At 33.9% G+C, this 22612-nt stretch overlaps 1 protein-coding gene across 1 annotated transcript in view; it reads left to right on the forward strand.

Annotated features, from left to right (window-relative positions):
- Positions 1-18926: 18926 nt before the first annotated feature.
- The window catches only part of LOC131875084 (acidic endochitinase-like), an 8902-nt gene continuing 5216 nt past the window's right edge, over positions 18927-22612 (forward strand). Inside the window, exons 1-2 of the mRNA XM_059219100.1 lie at positions 18927-19358; positions 19509-19729. Coding sequence (XP_059075083.1) covers positions 18927-19358; positions 19509-19729 — 653 coding nt within the window. The remainder of the gene's footprint in view (positions 19359-19508; positions 19730-22612) is intronic.

A 22612-nucleotide genomic window follows, 5' to 3' on the forward strand; every position in this document is an offset into this window, starting at 1 on the left:
TCTGTCGTCTTCCACTAAAAATGCACAGCAAGAAAATGGACGCCCACGGGTCCGACGTAATCGCTGAGTAATCCTGCAGGAAAACGCCGTGTAAATTGTTGAAGCAGAATTTCATGTGCCGAAGGGCCAATATAAGGAGGCTAATTTTACATTCAAACATGTTTTTAATCATTTACGAAGTGATCAGCGCTGTTTTAAACGTTAGATTAATGCATTAATAGGAAAAAATCTAAACGAATACAAGCGCATATGCTGCCGGCCTCCACTTTAAAAAATGCACACCCAAACATCGGTGAATGACATTTGATTGATGACTACTGCCGCGTGTGTAAATGCGCAGCAGGACCACCAGGCAGAATTTCAAGTCGCAAAGGGCCTAGATAAGGAGCCCAGTACCCCCCGCTTAAAGCAAGCAAAAGCATTTGTTCATTGCAAAGCATCGAGAGTCGTGGAATGAGAGTGAGAGTGAGAGTGGCTTCAATTGCCTTGGTGGTTGCTCTGCTCTGGAGCGGGGCATCTGCGTCTGCGGGAGGCATAACAATATATTGGGGCCAGATTACTGACGAAGCTTCCCTTGCGCAAACATGCGCAAGTGGCAACTTCGAAATTGTCATTGTCTCGTACTTACTCATCAATGGTACTATCCACTCGGAGACCCCGGAGCTGAACCTGGCGGGCCACCCAACGAATTCTTTGAACGTCGATATTAAATCCTGTCAGTCCAGCGGCGTAAAGGTGTTTCTGTCCCTCGATGGAGCCGTCGCAAACGCAGACCATGCGCAGTACCTGTCTAGCTATCTGTGGGACAACTTTCTTGGAGGGAATTCGGGCTCCGGCCCTGTAGGAGACGCCATTGTGGACGGCATTGACTTTGGAATCTACGAAGCCACCACACAGCACTGGGATGATTTGGCCTTGGCCATCTCCAATCTTAGCACCTCCTCAAAGAAGGTCTACCTCAGCGCTGCTCCGCAGTGCCCCTATCCAGACGCTTGGCTTGGAACGGCCTTGAAGACGGGGCTGTTCGACTATGTGTGGATCCAATTCTTCAACAACATTCAGTGTGAGTATGTCACTGATGCTACCGATCTGTTGAGTTCATGGAACGAGTGGACCAATTCCAATTCTGTACACACTGTTCAAACACGGGGCTTCTACCTCGGCCTTGCGGCTGCGCCTGGTTTTACTGGTACCGGCGGCTATATTGAGCCAGACAAGCTCATCTCCGAAGTGCTTCCTCAGATCAAGGCCTCTTCAAAATATGGAGGAGTCACGCTGTGGACCAAGTATTGGGACGAGCAAACCAATTATAGCTCGTCCATTAAACCGTACGTAAACATAAGCGACGCACCTGCTGCAGACATAGGCATATATTGGGGTCAGAATACCGAGGAAGCTTCTCTTGGGGAAACCTGCGCAAGCGGCAACTTCAAAATTGTTGTTGTCTCGTATTTACTCATCAATGGCACTATCAATGCTGAGACCCCGGAGCTGAACCTGGCAGGTCACCCAACGAATTCGCTGAACGCCGATATTAAATCCTGCCAGTCCAGCGGCGTAAAGGTGTTTATGTCCCTCGATGGAGCCGTCGCAAACGCAGAGCATGCGCAGGGCCTGGCTAGCTATCTGTGGGAAAACTTTCTCGAAGGGAATTCGGGGTCTGGGCCTGTTGGAGACGCCGTTCTGGACGGCATTGACTTTGGCGACTACGAAGCATCTACGGAGCACTGGGACGATCTGGTCACGGCCATTTCCAATCTTAGCACCTCCTCCAACAAGGTCTATCTCAGTGCTGCCCCGCAGTGCCCCTATCCCGACCGTTGGCTTGATAAGGCCTTGCAGACAGGCCTGTTTGACTACGTATGGATCCAGTTCTTTAACAACCCTACCTGTGAGTATGCAGAAAATGACACTTCCAAGCTGGTGAGCTCGTGGAACGAGTGGACCGATTCTGTTCAAACTCTTCAAACACGGGGCTTCTTCCTCGGCCTTCCGGCTGCGCCTGGCTATGTTTACAGCGGTGGGTATATTGAGCCAAACATACTCACCTCCGACGTGCTTCCTCAGATCAAGCCCTCTTCAAAATATGGAGGAGTCATGCTGTGGACCAAGTATTGGGACGAGAAAACCGATTATAGCTCATCTATTAAACCTGACATAATAATGAAGCCATCCCCTGTTGACGTGCCTACTTTGGCGTCTGTCTGAGAAGGAAAAAAATGTAGTAGCATTAAATAACTGTTGAGCTTAGGTATCGCGCAGCCTGCTTTCCTTCAACTCTTTAATGAGTGGAGATAATATATGTAGTAATTTAATATAACTAATGTATTAATTAATGATACTAAGGGTTTTGCTATGAAGATTACAGACCAATAATAAATAGCAAATATTATTTATTGTATAAGAGCCTCCTCTAAACAAAGTAACTCTTAAGAAAATACATCTATTTATTAATTATTTATATTATACACACACATGTAATTAATATATTCAAGACTGATTTAGTTTGTAGATATGTTAATAATAATACACACTCAATCTTCTTTATATTATACATGAATAATTAAAATAATTATAAAAATTCTCTACTAGTAAAATAATCTAAACCTCTATATGTAATCTTCTATAAATAAAATAAGTCTAAGTGAATATTTACTTATGTAATCTATACATCTATGCAATCTTAGAGTAGTATACTTTTATATATCATGTGTGTGAGTATTATATGCATATTGTTTTATAGGCATTTTTATTGCATTGTATTATTCTTTTTGGTGTAAAAATATCAATGATGTTTAGACAAACATTTTTAAATGTTGAAATTGTCTTTTATTACATTAGGTCATTTTAATGATTATAAATTCAATCTAACAAGTGCATCTAATTACTCCATGCATTCAGCCTAACCTAAATAAATTGCTATACTATAAAGCTAAACCCATATTTATAGGAAGACAAGAGGTTCCTTTTGAATCATAGTTTACATTGTCTTAATCCTTGATAGCAATGACTCAAGGTTTCAAATATGTCTCAAAATATATTAATTTTTTTATGAATGTTATTATACATAAGTTTAACTTAGAAATTTTTCAAGTAAGACTCCTTTAACCTTGTGTTTGGAAATGAGATCATCAATATGAAGGATGTTTTATATGTTATGGATCAAAATCTAGGGCATACCATTTTGTCTAAATTAAAGTTGTTAAGTATTCAAATTATGAAATTAAATGGCCTAAAACTAGTTAGGATTAATATAATTGGGGACATGGCATTCTTGAAAAAGCTTAGTCCAAGATATCTCAATGAATGGGTGTTGCTTTGAGGAACTCCATGAATAGTCTATTAAAAACAAGGTTGTCGTTGCATCAAAAGACCGTCTCGTTAATGCCTGATACAACCACGTGACACAAAATCCACGGGAGGCAGTTAAGCCATGTTGCAAACCCGTCGCTTGCATTGCACAAAACAAGGATACCAAGGTTGCAACCTTGCAAAAATCACCACCGGTGCAAGTGGGGGGTTTTTGAACCCGTGACAAAGCTCTAATACCACTTGTTGGAAATATGGTTGTCGTTGTACCAAAAGATCAACCCATTAATGCCTGATACAATTGCGTGACACATAGAATCCATGGGAGGTGGTTAAGCCATGTCACAAACCCATCCCTCGTGGTGCACAACTCAAGGAGACCAAGGGAACACACCTTGCAAAATAGTCCAATATCTAGGTTGGATTTTTTTCAAGATACTCTAAAAGACTATACTAGGAAATCTTTAGAAAGGGTTGGATGGTCCAATCACAATGAGTATGCCATGTCTAATGGTGACAATGCAATCATGATTTTTTTCTTTGATCATAATAGTATAAACTTGCCACTAGCAACATTATCATAGTTGTGAGGGGTTTTGGTATAGTAAAAATTATTGTCATTTTTTAGACATACCTTGATTAGAATTAGTAAAAATAGATCTTTTTTTTTTTTTTTTGTAGAGTGGATTTTGATAGATATCCAGTCAATTGTTAACCAAAGAAGATGAGTTGCCTTTAATTTTAATTTCTACTTGACCAATGAGATCTTGGATGCTATCATTAACCTTTATGCATTTTTTTTTCATTCATGCACTTTTATCTTATAATAACCATATTATTCATTATCTTTATACAAAGATAGTTTGGGTTTTAGTTCCTTGAGATTATATAAACACTAACTTAAGTTTAGTCATGAGATCTTTTTCTATTTACTTCCTGCTAAAGAAGATTTGAACCATTTACTATAAATATATTTCAAAAAATAATTTAGTATACCCTCTTCTTTTTGTGTTCGTGAAGCATGCATTCTTTTTGTGTTCCTAAAACATGCATTTCAATTTGTTCAAGCATGACACTTATAGAGTACAGTAGAGATGCAAGATCACATTGTTACTTATTGATATGATGCCTTCTTGGAATAGTAAATTAAATCATAGCTCTTATACAAGAGTTTCATGTTTGCAGATCTCTTAAATTCTCTTTTTATGCTTATCACTTTTTCTTCCAAATTGTTTTCGTATTCAATATTCGATTAAGTCTAAAATGTTGTTATTACCCTTTCTCATTTTTTTTCTAGACAACATGTAATCCTTTCATTTCCCTGGATACACTTCATTTTGCAATGGCTCAACTTAGCAATGATTTTTTTAAATGCCCCATGTTGTAGCTACTCTTCACCAATTTACTTGAAAATTGTGATGCCTTGTTCATATCATCAAACCTATTAAAAAAACAAGCAAACAATTTTTATCCTTGCATTACTATTTCTTTCCATACATATTTTGTCAATATACAATGTATCTAGTGTATGTAGTATTATTTGTAGATCATTTATTTTCTTAAATTATACATATGTATCATTAGATTTTGCTAAAGAGAAAAGTGACTTGATATTGATCCATTTCGCAACCAACTTAATTGATATGTGTTATCTTGTTAACTTCTTAATTGTCCAAAATTATTTGGTAGAACTGTAAAAGTTTCTTAGAATAAGTCCAAAGATCCTATGTTTGAATCCCTTCCATTTTGAACTTAGCATGCATATTGGTTCGTCTTAACACAAGGCATTTTATGTATTAATTTCTTACCGAGCATTTAAATTGTCATATTAATTGTTGATGTGATAGTCAAGTCTTTACAATCATTACTTAGAGGCCATGAGTTCAAGACTCTCCACTTGTTAATTGTTATGGGACAAACAAGTTTTCAAGGGACCTAAAACCCTTTATCAAAAAACTACATCAAAAAGTTGCCAAAAGAAAATCCCAACGGGAGGTGGCACAATGACAGAAAACCCCAGTAAAAAACCAAATGAAGATATAGTGATAGAAAAAGGGAAGACACTAATACAAATTTTTAATGGCCTCCACGACCTCAGTTTCCATCTAGGTCATATTTAGGGCAATTTTCTTCAGCTTCCAAATATCCTGATTGGCAATTTTTTTCTTGAAATTAGCCCTAGTTCTTTTACTTGGACCAACCATCTCATCTTGGTTTTTCTGCATAATTTCCTCATTAGTTAAAGCCCCTTCTCGCTGAAGATATTCCATCTATCCTACCATAGTATTAATGCTTTCAATAGAGTTCTTCACCATCTTGTGGCTATAAGAAACCAAGGAAATTAGGTTCTTGTTGACCTTCTATAACTTTTCTCCACCTTGGTCAACCTTCCCTCAACCTCTTTCTTGAGTTTTTCTTCTAGGTACGAAATACTGCTATCATAATCATTTTTCATATTAGAGACTATGGTCATAGATTTCTGCATAGAATCCATGATTGATTTTCTTTGATCCACTGTCCACTGTTCTGCAACCTGATTCTCCTATCTACTATTCATTTCAAAAAATTTGATGTTGATATCCTTTACCTCATTAAACCCCCATTTGAAAATTCTGAAATTATCCAGTGCAATATCCCAAGCAATAGCTAGAATAGCATCTGGGTTCTCCCTAACCAAATTTAGGAAAGACAAGTTGGTCTTAAGATCATTTGTGAAGGGAGGTCTATTAGTATGAGGAGGGACTTAGGCACACTTATTCGGTAAGGACTCATTAGAAGGCTGTGAATTAGAATTAGAGACAAAAATAGGGGAACCTTTCCCTTCTTATTTTTATGACTAGCCTTAAGGGAGGACTCAAACCTTGACTCTAACTCCTCCATTCTAGTATTTCACTCCTCCTCATCAAAGGAAAGGCTCACATACCCTTTTTCTTCCATCTCACTAGATCCCTCTAAAGCCCCAGAGGAAGGGGAAGGCAATGTTTTGACATATTCATAGATTGAAAAAAGCAAACCCCCATGAAGGATATAAATTTTTTTGTTCTTTCTATGGTCCTTGATACTGGAATTTATGGAAGCCATCAGATAAAAAAGAAATGAAATGAAAACTTTGTGCCTTAAATGATTAAGTAAAAAAAAATGGTGCCCATATGACCTAGTGTATCTACCATCTAGAGTTATATATTTCATTAAAACCACAAGAACAAAATGCCAAATTGATCTTATATTACCGATATTGTAACTGCTTTTGTCAACTTTGGCGAGCTTAGTTGTCTCCTTCTCATTTCTAGGGAATCTCTTAACAACAACATTAGACATTTTTTTCTCTATAAAATTTTCTCTCTCCATTGAAAGTCTTGTAACTTATGGAGTTAGCCTTTCTACTTACTCCACCTTCCAGCCTTCGATTTGGATTTTCCCATCCTTGAAACCCTTGGTTAATTTCTTAGAAATATTAGCATGAGCTTTGTGCAATATTTCTATGAAAGGGGTGACCCCCCATACTCTAGAATACGACATATAACTTTGGTTTTCCTAAGCTCTTCATAATTCAAGGGTTCAACACTTTTACTTTCTCCTCTCATGGTATCTCCAAGGATCATACAATGAAGAGAAGGAAACTTCTACAATGCATCAAAAAATTTATCAAAAAGAGTGCAAAGTAGATAGAAGTAACTCTAAAAAGGCACACTTAATCATAAATCTTCAAGTCATCATTTTAAGATATGACATTGGGATTTAATACCAAGATCTGTTTTGCCTAGGCCAAACCATAATACATCAAGGCCTTAGAATCAGTTGAAAACCTATCTCCAAGTCCCTATACTATTTCATCAATACTCCTTACACCCATGTTAGTAAATAGGTCAGCCAACCTATTAGCTTTGCGATAAGCATGGGATATATTAACCTTTTGAAATGAAATTAATATCTCCCTAGATTTCTCAATCCAATTTCTAATGTTCCAAGAAGTGTTTTGTTTATCTACAAGTAATTGAATGATGTTATTGGAATCCCTCTTGATCCACACATAATTGGCCTTAACATTCTTGGTTAACAAAGTTCCATTTTAGGCCACCACAACCTCACCAAGGTGGTTGGTCTAACATCCCAATAGGAGTACCACTGATGTTAAAAAACTACCATATTCATCCCTTATCACTTACCCACACCCATCCAGCCCTAGATTTCCCTTATCCACCCCATCAAAGTTAACTTTCACCTAACTAGCCGGAGGTAGGATCTAGTGAACATTATCCCTAGGTGAGTTAGCCAACTTTATATCTCCAAGATTATACACCTCTTATATTCCAAGAAAAAGAAACATCAACATCATAAGAGGAGACACAATTATCCTTGATCCTTTCATTTGTGTGAAAAAAAATAAATTTCTTCATGATGGCCATTCCGATCTTGTTTAAAATGACCTTCGAAGTAGCAGCCTTGTTTTTTAAAATTCTATTATTACTCTTTTTCCAAATACCATAGACCAGATGAGAGAAAGACAAGGACTAGATCAGCTTTAAGGAGCGATTAGTAGTCGACACTCTCCATTGGACAAAGAAATCCTCCATAGAAGATGGGAAAATCGAATCCACTTTCCAAAGCTGCCAAAGGTACCCCCAAACCTTAAACGCAAAGTCACAATGCAAAAACAAGTGGGGAATAGTCTCAGCTTCCTTCATGCATAAGAAGCATCTATTGGTGAGAAAAAAACCTCTTTAATGCAAATTATTAATAGTTAAGACTTTGTTTTATAATAGAATCCAAAAGAATATATTAATCTTAGGAATGAGGGCTTTGGACCAGATAGAAGCTCAAGAAGGAGGAGGTGTAAGGTACACTAAATGGGACTCCAAAGCTGAAGCCATGGAGAAATCTTTCAGAGGGGAGGCCATCCAAACCATCCAATCATTCTCTCTATGATTGGGAAAGAAGGTGATCAATGCCATTTGAAGGGGTTGAAGCTCCGCATTAATTTCAAACAAATTCACCCACTTTTTATCTCTGAAGTAGTCACTCACCCAGATGCCAAACCTTTTGTTTGAACCTATCCATATACTTACTAAAAGTCTCATTATTACATAACGGACCACGGCCAATCCAACTATCATCCCAAAAGTTAATCCCTCTGCTTGACACCAATTTCCAACCCATACCATTCCTGATAATGGAGCTCACACGTAGAGTGAAATTCTAAAGAATTGAACCAAAGAGGAGATCCCTAACTAAGAGAAACTTTGGAGTAGAGTCCAAAGTTTTTAGATATTTTGTTTCCAAATAGCATTCCATTCCCCCTTTTAGTTAAATATTCTTCATATTTCGTTGGAAAGGAGAACATTATTGAAATTTAAAATTCTTCTAATTATTAGGCCTCCCCATTTTTGGGGTTTGCAAACTAAATCCCAAGCTACCAAGGGAATTCTCTTCTCTTCAACTCCAAACCATAGAAATTTTTTTTGAATGCTTTCAATTGCTTTTGAATATTTTAAGAGAATTTTCAATAATATGAGAGCATAAACTAGAACATTTTGGAGAGTCTCTTTTTTAGAGTTGGGCCTTTCTAGCCTAGCTTAAAATATCTCCCTTCCATATGGCTAATTTTTTGTGGAGTTCTTCGATCAATGAGGACCAAAAGGATTCAGGCACTTTAAAACAAAGAGGAAGGCCTAGATAGGTATAAATAAGCTTACCTATGGAACATCCTAAGATTTTGTAAATCTTCATCTATCTAGCTTTAGGAGTGTTAATGAAGTAGAGATAGCTTTTAGCATAATCTATGCATTGACCTGAAGCTAGAACATAATTTACTAGGAATTTTTTTAAGGGTCGAGCTTCCCTTATTGAAGATTCCCCCGTGATGATTATGTCATCTACACACTATTGGTGTGAAAATACAAACGTATTAAATTAAGGTCTTAATCCCTTTAGCCCTTCATTGCTAATCATATTAACCATATGTCTTCCAAAAGTATCCACCACAAAAGTAAAAAGAATAGGGGATAACATATCTCCTTGACAGAGAACTCTCAAAACCTCAAAGAAATTCAAGAAGGATCCCAATCAATGATCAATGTATATTTGTAAGTATAAGTGAGATGCCAAACCAAATCAATAAAATTACCACAAAATACAAAAGCATTTAGAGCTTTAATAAGAAATTTCCAATCAACCCAATTAGAGGCCTTAGAAAGATCAAGTCTAGGAAAGAAGCCTTGACGATTAGAACTTTCCAAAGCATGAATATTATAGAAATTTAGACTTGTTTATATTGCTAGCACATGTTAATTTTGGTTTTTGTTATGGATTAATTTTTAAAAATATATTAATAGCTATAACTTCTAATAGGAACTATCTAGAGTAATGGCTACTATAATAGTTAAGGCATAGTTATTCTCACTGAAAGGTTATGAGGTCTACTCCTATCTAATTTTATTTTTTATCGGTGTAAAATAGGTTTCGAAGGGGACTTGAAACCCTTTACAAAAATGTAAAATCCAACACCAAGAAAAGACCAGATAAAGATAAATAGTTGGCCAACATCAAAATAGAAGAGACAAGAAAGTGTCATCAGACCCAAAATCCTAATGGAGATTTTTTAACAACTTCAAAACTTTAACATTCTTGTTAATAACATCTTCATTTATGGTCAAGACATCATGGAAAACCTAGGCATGCTCATTCTTACCTTTATCACAAGTATACATTTTGGTGAAGGGGCCAAGAACAGGTTCAGTACCCAAGCCATGTTGAACTCTAACAACATTCTTCCCACAATTCTTTATAGAAGTGGAGCAAGAGCCCAAATTAACCTTGGAATTACTTTTGACCATCTTATATTCCTCATTTAATTATCTAAAGCCTTGAAAGCTATCCTGCCTAGCCATTCTACTCACAACCACCACAACCCTAAGCTTATTATGAATTTTATCAATGGTGTCTTTCAAATACATAATCTTCTCCTTGTAATCTAACCTTATAGTTCTCACATCCTTGGCCACATTCTCAATTAGAACAAGCATTTTATCAGCATTATCCACTTACAAGGTCTTGTTCACACTTACTTGTCCTAGAGCCATCTTATCATCAAGGGTATTGATGCAGTCAAGGCTAGGAGATCCAATGAAGGACAACCAAACCTTGTAGCCTAACACATAAACCATGCAAAACATATGAGTAGCCAGTAAAAATATGTGAGAAATAATAGAAAGGGCAATTGATAACAACACGGAACACATAATCGGTAAACGGTATGAATGAATCTTATTACAATTTGAAGAGTTACACATGCCACATGCTGGATCATAGTCCATGATATAAATGATGCTTACAACATAAATACAAAGGCCTCAAATCATCCTCATATCAAATCATCTTTCAGGAATAGTCTACCGATTCTACCCTAACTTGGACCTCAACCTTCCAGCCTCAATATTACCAGTACAAAATCTCACGAAATCTACATCTTTGCTCGATCTCAAATCTCAATCCTTCGATCTTCTAACTTCCATATCTTCAAATTATTCAGAAACCTCCATATATACCACCCACAAATAATTATAACTTAAACAAGTCGGCCCAAAGACCAACCAATTGATGAAACGTGCAAATAGTAACATGTCAGCTCAAATCACTAAGAACATCTCCAAAATGCATAAAACATAACGTGGTTCTTTGATAACATAAGACAAGGCATAAGAAATATAAATCAATGATCCTCAAGTCAAAAAAATCAACCGCAACATGAAATTATATTCGCTCAACACACTATCAGAATAACCGATAAGAACATATCAACGAGGCTAATACCGAAATCAATAAATTTATAGAAACAAATCCAAATGTTATGAAAATTGAACATGACAAAGACAATGAATTGAAGGAGGTAAATCCAAATCCACAATGCTAAACACTCAAACAAGAAGAAATGACACGATCTCAAGCAATTCGATTGCAAACTTCCCAACCAGTAAGAACTAGACCAGTGCTCCTACATCAGACTCTCAGGGTTAATTGAAAAGTGAGTCCCATCACTTGATCTAGTTTGATGATCTATCTATAGGTACTTGCAACTACCTTAGGGATTTGGCAATTTTTTCAAGTCTCCACCCACTAACTACCTCAATCTTAAGCTCTAGGTTCAACAGTCTACGTGCAAGCCTTTCTTTGACTCACATTCAATGATTTGAACAAGTCGACAAGTTTCCTTAACTTCCTCTCCAACCAACCGATACATAACTAGGTCTTCCTTGATCAACAAGTTCACAAACCAGCTCTGATACCACTTGATGCAATCAAGGCAAGGATATCCAGTGAAGGACACCCCAACCTTGCAACCTAACACATAAGCCATGCAAAACATACTGGTAATCTGTAACAAGATGTGAGAAAAAATAGAAAGAGAAACCAATAACAACACATAACACATAACTAGTAAATAGTATGAATGAATCTTATTACAATCTAAAGAGTTGCACATGCCACATGTCGGATCGCAATCTAGGATACAAATGATTCTTACAACATAAATACAAGATCCACAGATCATCCTCATATCAAATCAGCTTTCAGGAACAATCTACTGGTTCTACCTTAACCCAAACCTCAACCTTTCGGCCTTAGTCCTAACGGTACAAAATCTTGCTAGATCTACATCTTTGCTCGATCACAAAGCTCTATCCTTCAATCTTCTAACTTTCATATCTTCAAATGATTTGCAAACCTCCATATACACTACCGACAAATAATTACAACTTAATCAAGTCGGCCCAAACACAAACTAGTTCATGAAACATGCAACAGTAACATGCTGACTCAAATCACCAAGAACATCTCCAAAATGCATAAAACATAACACGGTTCTTTGGGAACATCAGACAAGTCATAAGAAACATAAATCACTAATCTGCAAGTCACAAAAATCAACTGCAACCTAAAATTATCTTTGCTCAACACACTATCAGAATAACTGGTAAGAACATATGAACCAAGCTAATATCGAAATCAATAACTTACCTGAAACAAATTCAAATTCTATGAAACTAGAACATGACAAAGATAATGAACCCAAGGAGTTAAATCGAAATCAACAACACTAAACACTCAAACAAGAAGAAATTCCATGATCTTAAGCAATTCCACTACAAACTGCCTAGTCGGTAAGAACTAGACCGGTGCTCCTGCATGAGGTATTAATCCTTTCCTTGAGAAAATTAATCTTACAAACCATCCATTTAAACATATTTCTCTATCCTTCCATAACATCCATGATCACAACCATCATGTCCCCTACTCCTATGGAAAAGGACCCTTTAGTCAAGCCCACTAGATTGTTAATCTCATTCTCAACTGGGATTTCAATATGGAAGTCCATCCCCTACGGGTCACCACCAAACTCAAGATAGTCAACCTTATCCCCAACCATCACATCAATTTTCTTTCTAACATTTAAATTTTCCAATGGCTTCATAGCATGGGTAGATGCAAATGTTTTTTATCCCCAATGGTAGAATAAGACAAATTAAGGCCTTCTCCCTTCTCTTTCACCTTCATAAATTTAATAGATTTAGAATGGGGGCACAGGTTCCTTGCTTTTCTTAGTAGAGCTAGGGCTTAAGGAGTCAAGGAAAATCTCATCAGATGGGCTACAATCTGAATCTCCCTTTTCTAATATTTCTTATCAATATCATACCCCTTTTCCCTTAGTAGAGGCCTTATTATGTTTTTTATAGGTACCCAAGTGGAAAGCCTCTCCGTTAGAGGATTAGGCTCCGTGTACTCATTAGTGTAATGCCAATGGACATTTTGAGCTTAGTGGATATTATTTTTTTCAAAGATTGTGGGGTGTAGAGCTTAATCTCAAGAGATTTAGCATGCTCAATATTCAAAAGAATTAATCCTTGATGAAGATTTGTCATTCTTCTAGGTCTTGATGAGGAGCCAAGTAGATCTAGTGTTATGACCATGAAGTTTTTCGATGCAGGGAGTAATTCCTCTACTCGAAATTTCATCCCACATTATTGTCTTGTTCCCCCATTTCTGATAGGAAGTGGGTTTCAGTCTATTTTGATCCCCACCCATATTGGGCCTATAATCTGATCTATGAGCACCTTGTAGAAGACCACTAGATGGCAAGGAACAAAAACTTGCCTTTCTTGATAACATAATGATAGGGACACCTCATCGCTTCCTTCCACATATATAAACTATAAAACATAATAAAGACTTGGACAACCCCCAAATCAACACAATCTTCTATCATCATAAATGAGTTTTTTAATCTCTATGAGGATAATATCATGGTACCCCCATCACTTAATACTAGCATGCTTAACTCTAAGATTGACAAGCCTGTTAGTCACTTTATTGAATTCCAAAAAGAAATGAGAGATTTTAAAATTATCAAGGGATATGAGCATCCCTAATATATTTTCAATGACATCTTTTATAGTCTAGCTAGAGGTATTTCTAGACCAAGAAGGTAGTTAACAATGTCAAGAGGGAGTCACTTTCTAGCCATATTTTCTTATAGTTCTTCCTCATAGTCAACTTTATACCATTGTAGGCAACCATAGCATCATCATAGTGGTTTGTCTGAGTTCACAAAGGATTGTGTAATATAATATCATCGTTTGTTGCAATATCAAGAAAAAAGTGCATAAGCATTATTAAAAGCAAGGTGATGCTCCAAAATACATTTCTTGATGTTAATATCTTATAAAGCATTAACATAGTTAAAGAGTTAGTAAAAATTAATTTTAATCATGATCGCCTTGAAATGTAAAAGATAATTTGTCATTTATAATCAATTCCAATGAACTATGATAAGAATCACAAATTCATATATTTAAAATATTTCAATTTCAAATAATTATGTTCTATGAAATGTGTAATCTTTTTAACACATCAATAGAAGTTATTCAAGGGTTCAAAAACGAAAAATAAATAGTTATTGTGTATACAAAAGCTCATGGAAGATGAGTTGACAAAGTCTAATCTAGTTCAATAAAGAGTTCAAGACTCTAATTTGTAGAAAAATAGCTAGCTTGCAAACTAATTAAACTCCCTTCAAAAGCAATTAAAGACATCAATCCTTATGATGGTGCATAAATTTCACTATGAATGTGATAATTAAAATAAATAGTATATTAAATATGGAAACTGATTAAACGTAAGGATATTTTATTTTATTTTCACTGAAAGCTTGCATAATATAAATTTTAAAAATCTATTTGTTAAGAATAATAAAGATAAGTATAAATATTTGAAATACATCTTTATTTAAACAAATAGAGATATCATTCTGAACCTATTTTATTTATTCAATTGAACTTCTTTTATTTATATATTTATTTATTAGAGAAATCAATTCAATTATTTAATTAGTTTAGCCAATCAAATAAAATTAAAAATTTGAACAAATAGAGAAATTTTCTATCCATTGATTTGACTGATTCTGATTAGGATTACATTCTAGATAAAATCACCTATTTCTCTTCAAAAAAATTATTACATTATATATAATAATTTGAATAATTTTGATTTATTGTTGTATACTATATTTGATATAATATTAACTATTAATTTTATTTTAATATTATATTTTATTTATGACAAATATATTATATGTTTAATATTTTTTGTATTTTTCATATATAGAATTTATATTTATTATTATTATATATAATGTTTAATAATATTGGCTATTAAATAAAAATACAGTATAGTATATAATTAATGTACATAACAATTATTTTGCATATGATGTTAATTAGCTTATTTAATAGTTTTTATTGAATATGCTTAGTATTATATATATATATATAAACATAATATTTGGAATTCAATGCACATTATTAAATATAATATAATTATTACACATAATATTAATTAAAACATTAAATATATTATATGTTTATTATTTATTTACATTTGTTATTGAAATATATATACATTTTAAAAAAAATATAGTTAAGTTATATTTATTATTAAACATTATATGGAATAGCCTAACAAATTTGGCTACTTTGTCATTTTGTTCATCCTTTCGAGGAGAATGAGTGCCATTTATTATTACAAATGATTAAGCTAATACCTGCTTGACAAGGTGATTATTTAAAGCTCATCATAATAAGGAAATAACTTTTTTTACAAATAAAAATTAATGATTAATAATTACCATATGATAATTTTCCACAAAGTACAAATAATGTAGTGAGAGGATAGCAACAAAAACAAAAAGCCAATTATAGAGTCTTCTCTCTCTTCCTTCTTTCTTTATTTCTCTTATTTTTCTTTCTCTATATATATATATCTAATTGTATATCTCTACTCTCTATTTATTTATGCCTATGTTTTTCTCTTTGTCTCTCTCCCTTCCTCTCCCCCTCTATATATTTTTTTCTCTCTCTCGATTACTCCATTTACCATATATATCTCTCCTTCTCCTTCTCTTTCTCTAGAGCTATCTCTTCCTCTCTATCTACCTATCTTTCTTACTCATCTTTGTTTCTCAACATTTCCCCTTCTCCCTTCCTAGACCTCTATATCTATATTTCTTTGCCCCTCTATTTCTATTTCTCCATACTTTTTCTTCCTTCTTTTCTATTTTTTACTCTAAACTAACCAAACTATTGGAGGAACTTGATGCATTGTGTCTCTTGTTAAAAAAAAGTGAACTCACAATATAACAAAGACTCCCTCCAAAAACAAAGCTATAGCAATTCTGGCTGCAAAATAGCAATGTCGTACAATGACTTACCTTTGTGTTATACTGACATTGAGAGACATTAAAATTACAGAGCTCGACAAAATAGTTGTGTCCTAGATCTCCCACTGTCCATATAACATAAAGGTAAGTCATGGTACGACTGTGCCATTTTAGAACCAAAATAGTTGTATCCTAAAAGCAATTACGATAAGAATTTCTTAATAGTAATTTAATTAAGCTATGAATGTCATAGATATGTATGATATTTTTTTGAATTTAATTATGTAGATATTCTCCTCCCAAAATAAAAACTACAGGATCTAATCCAAAAGAATATCATACACATCAATATGAACCGTAGAAACTTCATAAATTTAATGTCACAGATGGTAAATTAGAGATGTAAAAACAAAGTTTCCAAGTACCCATGTGTGGCGTGATTTTTAATACTATCGCGTGTGGAAGGTCGTGGCAAGGTGCCATGCGCCATGTGCCACGTGCCATGTGATTGTTACTACGCATGTGGAAAGTCGCAGCAGGACAACATTGAATCTAAATTTTGAACGATGAAGGGCTTAGGTAATTAGGACAACATTCCCACTTGCTTAAAGAAAATAAAAAAATCATTGCAAACTATATAGTGTCCTCGAATGAGGGTCCGTAGTTGCCTTGGTAGTTACTCTCCTCTAGTACATGATAAATGCGAAAATCATAAGCTTCTCTTGCCAACACTTGCATAAGGGTTAACTTTGAATTTGTGATGCTCACGTTAAATGATTTTTACATATTTAAGAAATATTAAAATAAAATCAAAATAATTAATTCTCAAAATACTAAAAAAGTTATGCAATTAGAAAGTTGAGGAATAACTTTGACATTTTGGTAATGGTTTGTGAAATTTATATTAAAATAGGTAAGTGTGATAATAATGAAATTTAATATGTCATTTTATTTTGAAATATAAAAATTGAAGCTTCATTTTATATATTGATGAAAAGTAAAAAATTAAGTTTATTGTTCTGATTATAATGTGTATATATTGTAAATTATATTATTTTAATTTTATTATGTTTTAAATACTCTTTATTATAATTCTAATATGTTTAAATATTCAATTTTAAATTATTACATATATTTTTATTTTTCAAATACACTAAGATGTGATATCTCTCCATGTCATCAAGTGTTTTGAATGTTGAGAACATGAAATAAATGACCCAAACTTATTACGACATATTATTCTTAAGTTTTACTTGTTCAATACATAAGTATGTGCCAAATAGACTAGGGTGTAATTGAGTCTCAATTTTCCAAGTCGAGAGGATTTTTCAAACATAAAAAAACTCACCTAGATATTTAATGAAATGTCAATATGGAATACTCATTGTCCATTCTATAAATAAATATAAAAAAATCTTAATATTTATAGACTCTAGATTGTGTTCGGATTTATTTCAAATTTGTGGTATTTGAACCTTTCTTAGCCTAATATATATTTGTTAATGCTTAAATTTTTCTCTACAATAGCTTGTCTTTCACAAACAATTAAAATGAAAAATATTGTAATTTGTGAGACCTTGAAAAGTAAAATAGTTTGCATGGTTAGAAAGAAAATTCTTTAGCTATTCTAACTAACTTTACATTGAAGATGGTACAGTGTTATAAAAAGCAAGGTGATGTGTCAAAACACATTTTTTGATGTTAATCTCATATATAGCATTAACGTTGTTATTAATATTTAGTAAAAATTATTTTTAATCATAATCACCAAAATATAAAGGATAATTGACCATCTATAATCAATTATAATGATTTATAATAAGAATCACAAATTCATATATTTTAAATATTTTAATTTCTAAAAAACTATGTTCTATGAGATGTGTAATATTTTTTAACAGAACAATAGAAGTTATTGAAGGGTTGAAAAGTGAAAAACAAATAATAAAAAGGCTTGAGTTTGCAATGTCAAGTCTAGTTGAATAATGAGCTTAAGGTTCTAATTTATATAAAAAATAGCTAGATCACAAACTAAAAAAATTCCCTTTGAAAGCAATTGAAGGCACAATTCTTATGATGGTGCATAAATTTCACTATGAATGCCACACATGACAAATCAGAGATCTAAAACAAATTTGCATTAAATTTAATTGTTCAGCTACTATATTGAAAGAGTTGTTTGTAGCCTTAACTATGTACCCAACGGTGAGTCAAACTTCATATATTTGTTTGGAAAAATATTTATGATTTTGGTCATATTTAAAAATAAAAAATACAAGAGGTCTTTTTTAATATTGTTTTATAAAATACATATGAACAATAACTTATAATGTATCCAAACAACACAACAAACATACATACATACACACATATACTATTTTAAACTCAACATCTACACATAAAAAATTGTAATAAAGATAATTTTAACTATATTAAAAAATTAAAGATATAATAATAAATATATAAAATACATAATTTCATAACGAAAAATAATATTCTAACAATTAGATCAACAAATTTGAAAAACACTATTTTCACACAACCGAATCCAGAAATTCACATGTTTTGATCTTTGAAGGTTAAAGCATACCGTATCCAATAACCATAGTGTGCGCACCGACAATTAATGCATTAATGAATTAAACTTTAAACAATACAAATGGCAATTCTATCATCCAACAATTATAATACATCCACAAGTTTGAAAAGCGCACCAAGAAAAAGAGAATGTCTACGACTGCCATGTGATTGTTAGTACTCCCGCATGTGAAAACCTACAGCAGGAAACCACCCTTGCCACTCAAGTAGAAATTCTTGTGGCAAAAGGCCTATATAATGACCACAATCCCACCCACTTAAAGCAAGCAAAACAATGGAGAGTTGTTAAACGAGAGAGGCTACAATTGCCATGGTTGTTGCTCTATTGTGGAGCAAAACATCTGCATCTATGGGAAACATAAGCATATACTGGGGTGAGAATAGCAATGAAGCTTCTCTTGCCAATACCTGCATAAGCGGCAATTTTGAAATTGTAATGCTCGCATTTCTAAACAAGTTCAGAGATGGGCAGATGTCGGTGCTGAACCTAGCGGGCCACTGCGATCCCCCCTCGGGAGGATGCAAATTGCTAAGTGCTGATATTCAGTCTTACCAGTCCAGAGGCGTAAAGGTATTTCTATCCCTTGGAGGAGTCATCGGAAACTATAAGATCACCTTCGTAGAGGATGCAGAGAGTGTGTCAAGCTATCTGTGGGACAACTTTCTGGGAGGGCAATCGGACTCCAGGCCTATCGGAGACGCTATTCTGGACGGCATTGACTTCGATATCCAAATCATGATAGCACACTAGGATGATTTGGCCAGCATCGTGTCTACTCTTAGCACTCCCTCCAAGAAGATCTATCTTAGTGCCGCCCCACAGTGCCCCTATCCTAATGCTCACCTCATAATGACCTTGCAGACAGGGTGTTTTGACTACGTTTGGATCTAGTTCTACAACAATCCTCCTTGTTTGTATGCCAATCTGGTGAATTCATGGACCCTTTGGACCACATCTGTTCCCACTACTCAAACACAGAGCTTCTACATTGGCCTTCCAGCTGCGCCTGATGCTATCAATAATGGTGGCTATGTTGAGCCAGATGTACTCATCTCCCAAATGTTGCCCAAGATCAAGCCTTCCTCAAAATATGGAGTCATGCTGTGGTCCAAGTACTGGGATGAGCAAACCAGTTACATTTCGATCATCAAAGATTATGTAATAACGAAGCCATCCCTGGTTGAGGTGCCTAGTTTGGCATGTGTCTGAGAAGAAAAAATGTAGTAATACTTAAATAACTGTTGAGCTTAGGTAATGCTCAGCCTGCTTTTATTCACCCCTTTAAAAGTGGAAATTAAGACATGTAATTATTTTTTATAGACTATGTATAAGTTAATAGTGCTGAGAGATTGTAAGTTTGGCATCGATATATAAGATCTCATTTTAAAAAGTAATTAATTAGTTAGTACTGTAAAGAGGATTTTAAAAAATAAATCATAATTAGCATCTTACTTTCTAATTAAAGGGTGTAAAAAGAAAACTAAATAATATTTGTTTTTAAATTTTAAAAAAAATTTAGGGTACAAAAATAAATAAGGTGAATCTAGATTAGATAAAGTGTTTTGTATGATTTAATGATTAGGTAGAATAATCTAGCATCACATTGTGTAAATTAAATTATTAAGGTTTAACCTTTTAAATATAAGATAATGGTCATAAGGAAGGGTAAATTCAATGAAAATTGAGATTTTGAATTTGAAAGGAAGAGATCATCATCTATACTTATTATTGGACTATGCCTAACTAAACAAAAAGGGGTGAAAAGGTAACATGAAAAGTTTGAGATGTATATTATTCTACATTACAAGTAACTCCAAATTTGACTTGTAAGTAAAATAGACTATAAAACTACATGTCAAGTCAGATACAAGTAGTTTATAGTAAAATAAATTTTCAAAATCCCATAAACATGAAATAAATATGGATGATGATTTAACTTTGGTTTTTGTTTTCTAGAAGTGGGTCCTAAATTTAGACAGCTAAAGAAAAAATATATGTGTATATTATAGTGGTACTAGAAACAAGAATATTATGTTTATAATTAGAAGAAAAAAAGAAAGAGGAAAGAGGTCAAGAATATTCCACTTCTAGTTGAATAGGGAAAGTGTTTAGCTAGAAAACCTATATATACTAGTAGTATGGGGAAATAAATATAACGTGGTTCCATCTAAAAATATTTTTGTGATGCAATAGTAACTCCCAAAATCCCAAAAGAGTAAGCATTGGTGACTTTATGTGCATCCCTTCCAATTGCATGTTTGCACAAAATGAATCTAATTTGGAAGAAAGTAAATAAGGACATGATAATATTTATTATTATGAGTAATAGGAAAAATTATACCATGAATGAATTCCAAATAGAGAAAAATGTTAGTTATAAATAGCTAGATGACAATATCCTACAAAATTAAAATTAAAAAAATATCTTAAAATATTATATAATTGATAATTATATGTGTAACTACACAAACCCCCAAATACTTAGATTTGAAGAACAAGGCCCAAAAACTCTCATGAAGAAAACAGGGGCATGCAGATCTGGAGCTCTAATACCATATAGGAGTCGACAAAAAATTAAGTCTACAGCTCCCAAAGATCACCTGCATGGAAACCTATCACAAAAAGAGAGAAGCAAAAAGCTATGGAGGCCAGAATTCAAAGATCGAGAAAAGAGGAGTCATGTTGATTGTGCAACAAGAATGCAATTCAATAATTACAGCTGTTATCAAAATACAAAGAAAGAATCCTTATAAAAGGATACATGCAACCTTAAAGGAGAAAACCCTAAAGAATTATAAGATTCCTAAGTTTAGCTTAAGCATAGAATATAATAGACTAATTTACAGTAAGAATACTTTTTTGAGGAGTGGCCCAGGTGAATATTCTTGGATTGGGCAATGAAAACTTATTTCAACATAAGCGTAATGGTAAGACACAATTTAGTCTTTGCATAGTCTTGGTAAGTGTAGAAAAACCATCTTTTATTGTTTAACAACCAGATTTAGAACCACATTACACCAATTCATCCTCTTCCAACTTGAGAACTATGATTCTTTTAGAGAGAATATTATTGATTTACTCAATAAATTGCTAATCAAAGCCATATATAATCATAGACCAATGACCCCATCAGTATTGCGAACACGAGTTATATAATTCATCCTCTCACTTCCAACCTTGCACTAGACTATTGGGAAGAAGAGTTATATAATCATAGACCGAATGACCCCAATTCTAAGCAAGGGTATATTTGATGTCTGGTATGTAATGAGGAGATCCAAACTTGGCTTCCCAACCCAAGAATTATCCTAGAAGAGTACTTTCCTTCTGTGATATGTATTCCATTCGAATTGCCTTACATTTCTACATAAAATTATAAATTCTTAATCCTTTGGGGAGGTTTGAAGTAGTCAAAACTGCTTCTCGATTCACACTATCCACATATTTATTCTATTAAATTTGAAACCACTTTATTTGAGGTTCCTTATGCATCCTCAAAATTATTTTTTCTCCTAAGAATTTATTTTAAATTGCTTGATTCCTCAAAACCACCCCACCATTAGACTTATCTCTATAGGTTTTATCAAAGCAACTAACTAGATTTTAACCTTATCTTTTGACCCTTGCCAAGAAAAAATTCTTATCATTTGATTCTATTTGGTAGTTGCATTAGTAGGGAGGGGCACACATGAAATCAAATACATGGGCATAGCTAAAATTATAGATTTAAGTATGGTTAATCTCGCCACCCATGATGATTATTTACCCTTCTAGAAACCATCTTGCCACTCAATTTATATTTCATGACATCCCATAGATTGTTGTTCCTTAGGCCTTTAGAAAAGGGGAGGCCTAAGAAGGAGCATGATAAATGCACTAGATAAAAACCCATGATCTATAATATATCTCATTCTAATTGAGGGGGCGTGTTAAAAAAGAAAATATGAGACTTTTCTCTACTCACCTCTTGTCCTGATGCAAGAGCATATTTTTTT

The sequence above is a fragment of the Cryptomeria japonica genome, chromosome 4 (assembly GCF_030272615.1).
Source record: "Cryptomeria japonica chromosome 4, Sugi_1.0, whole genome shotgun sequence".
Classification (NCBI taxonomy): Eukaryota; Viridiplantae; Streptophyta; class Pinopsida; order Cupressales; family Cupressaceae; genus Cryptomeria; species Cryptomeria japonica.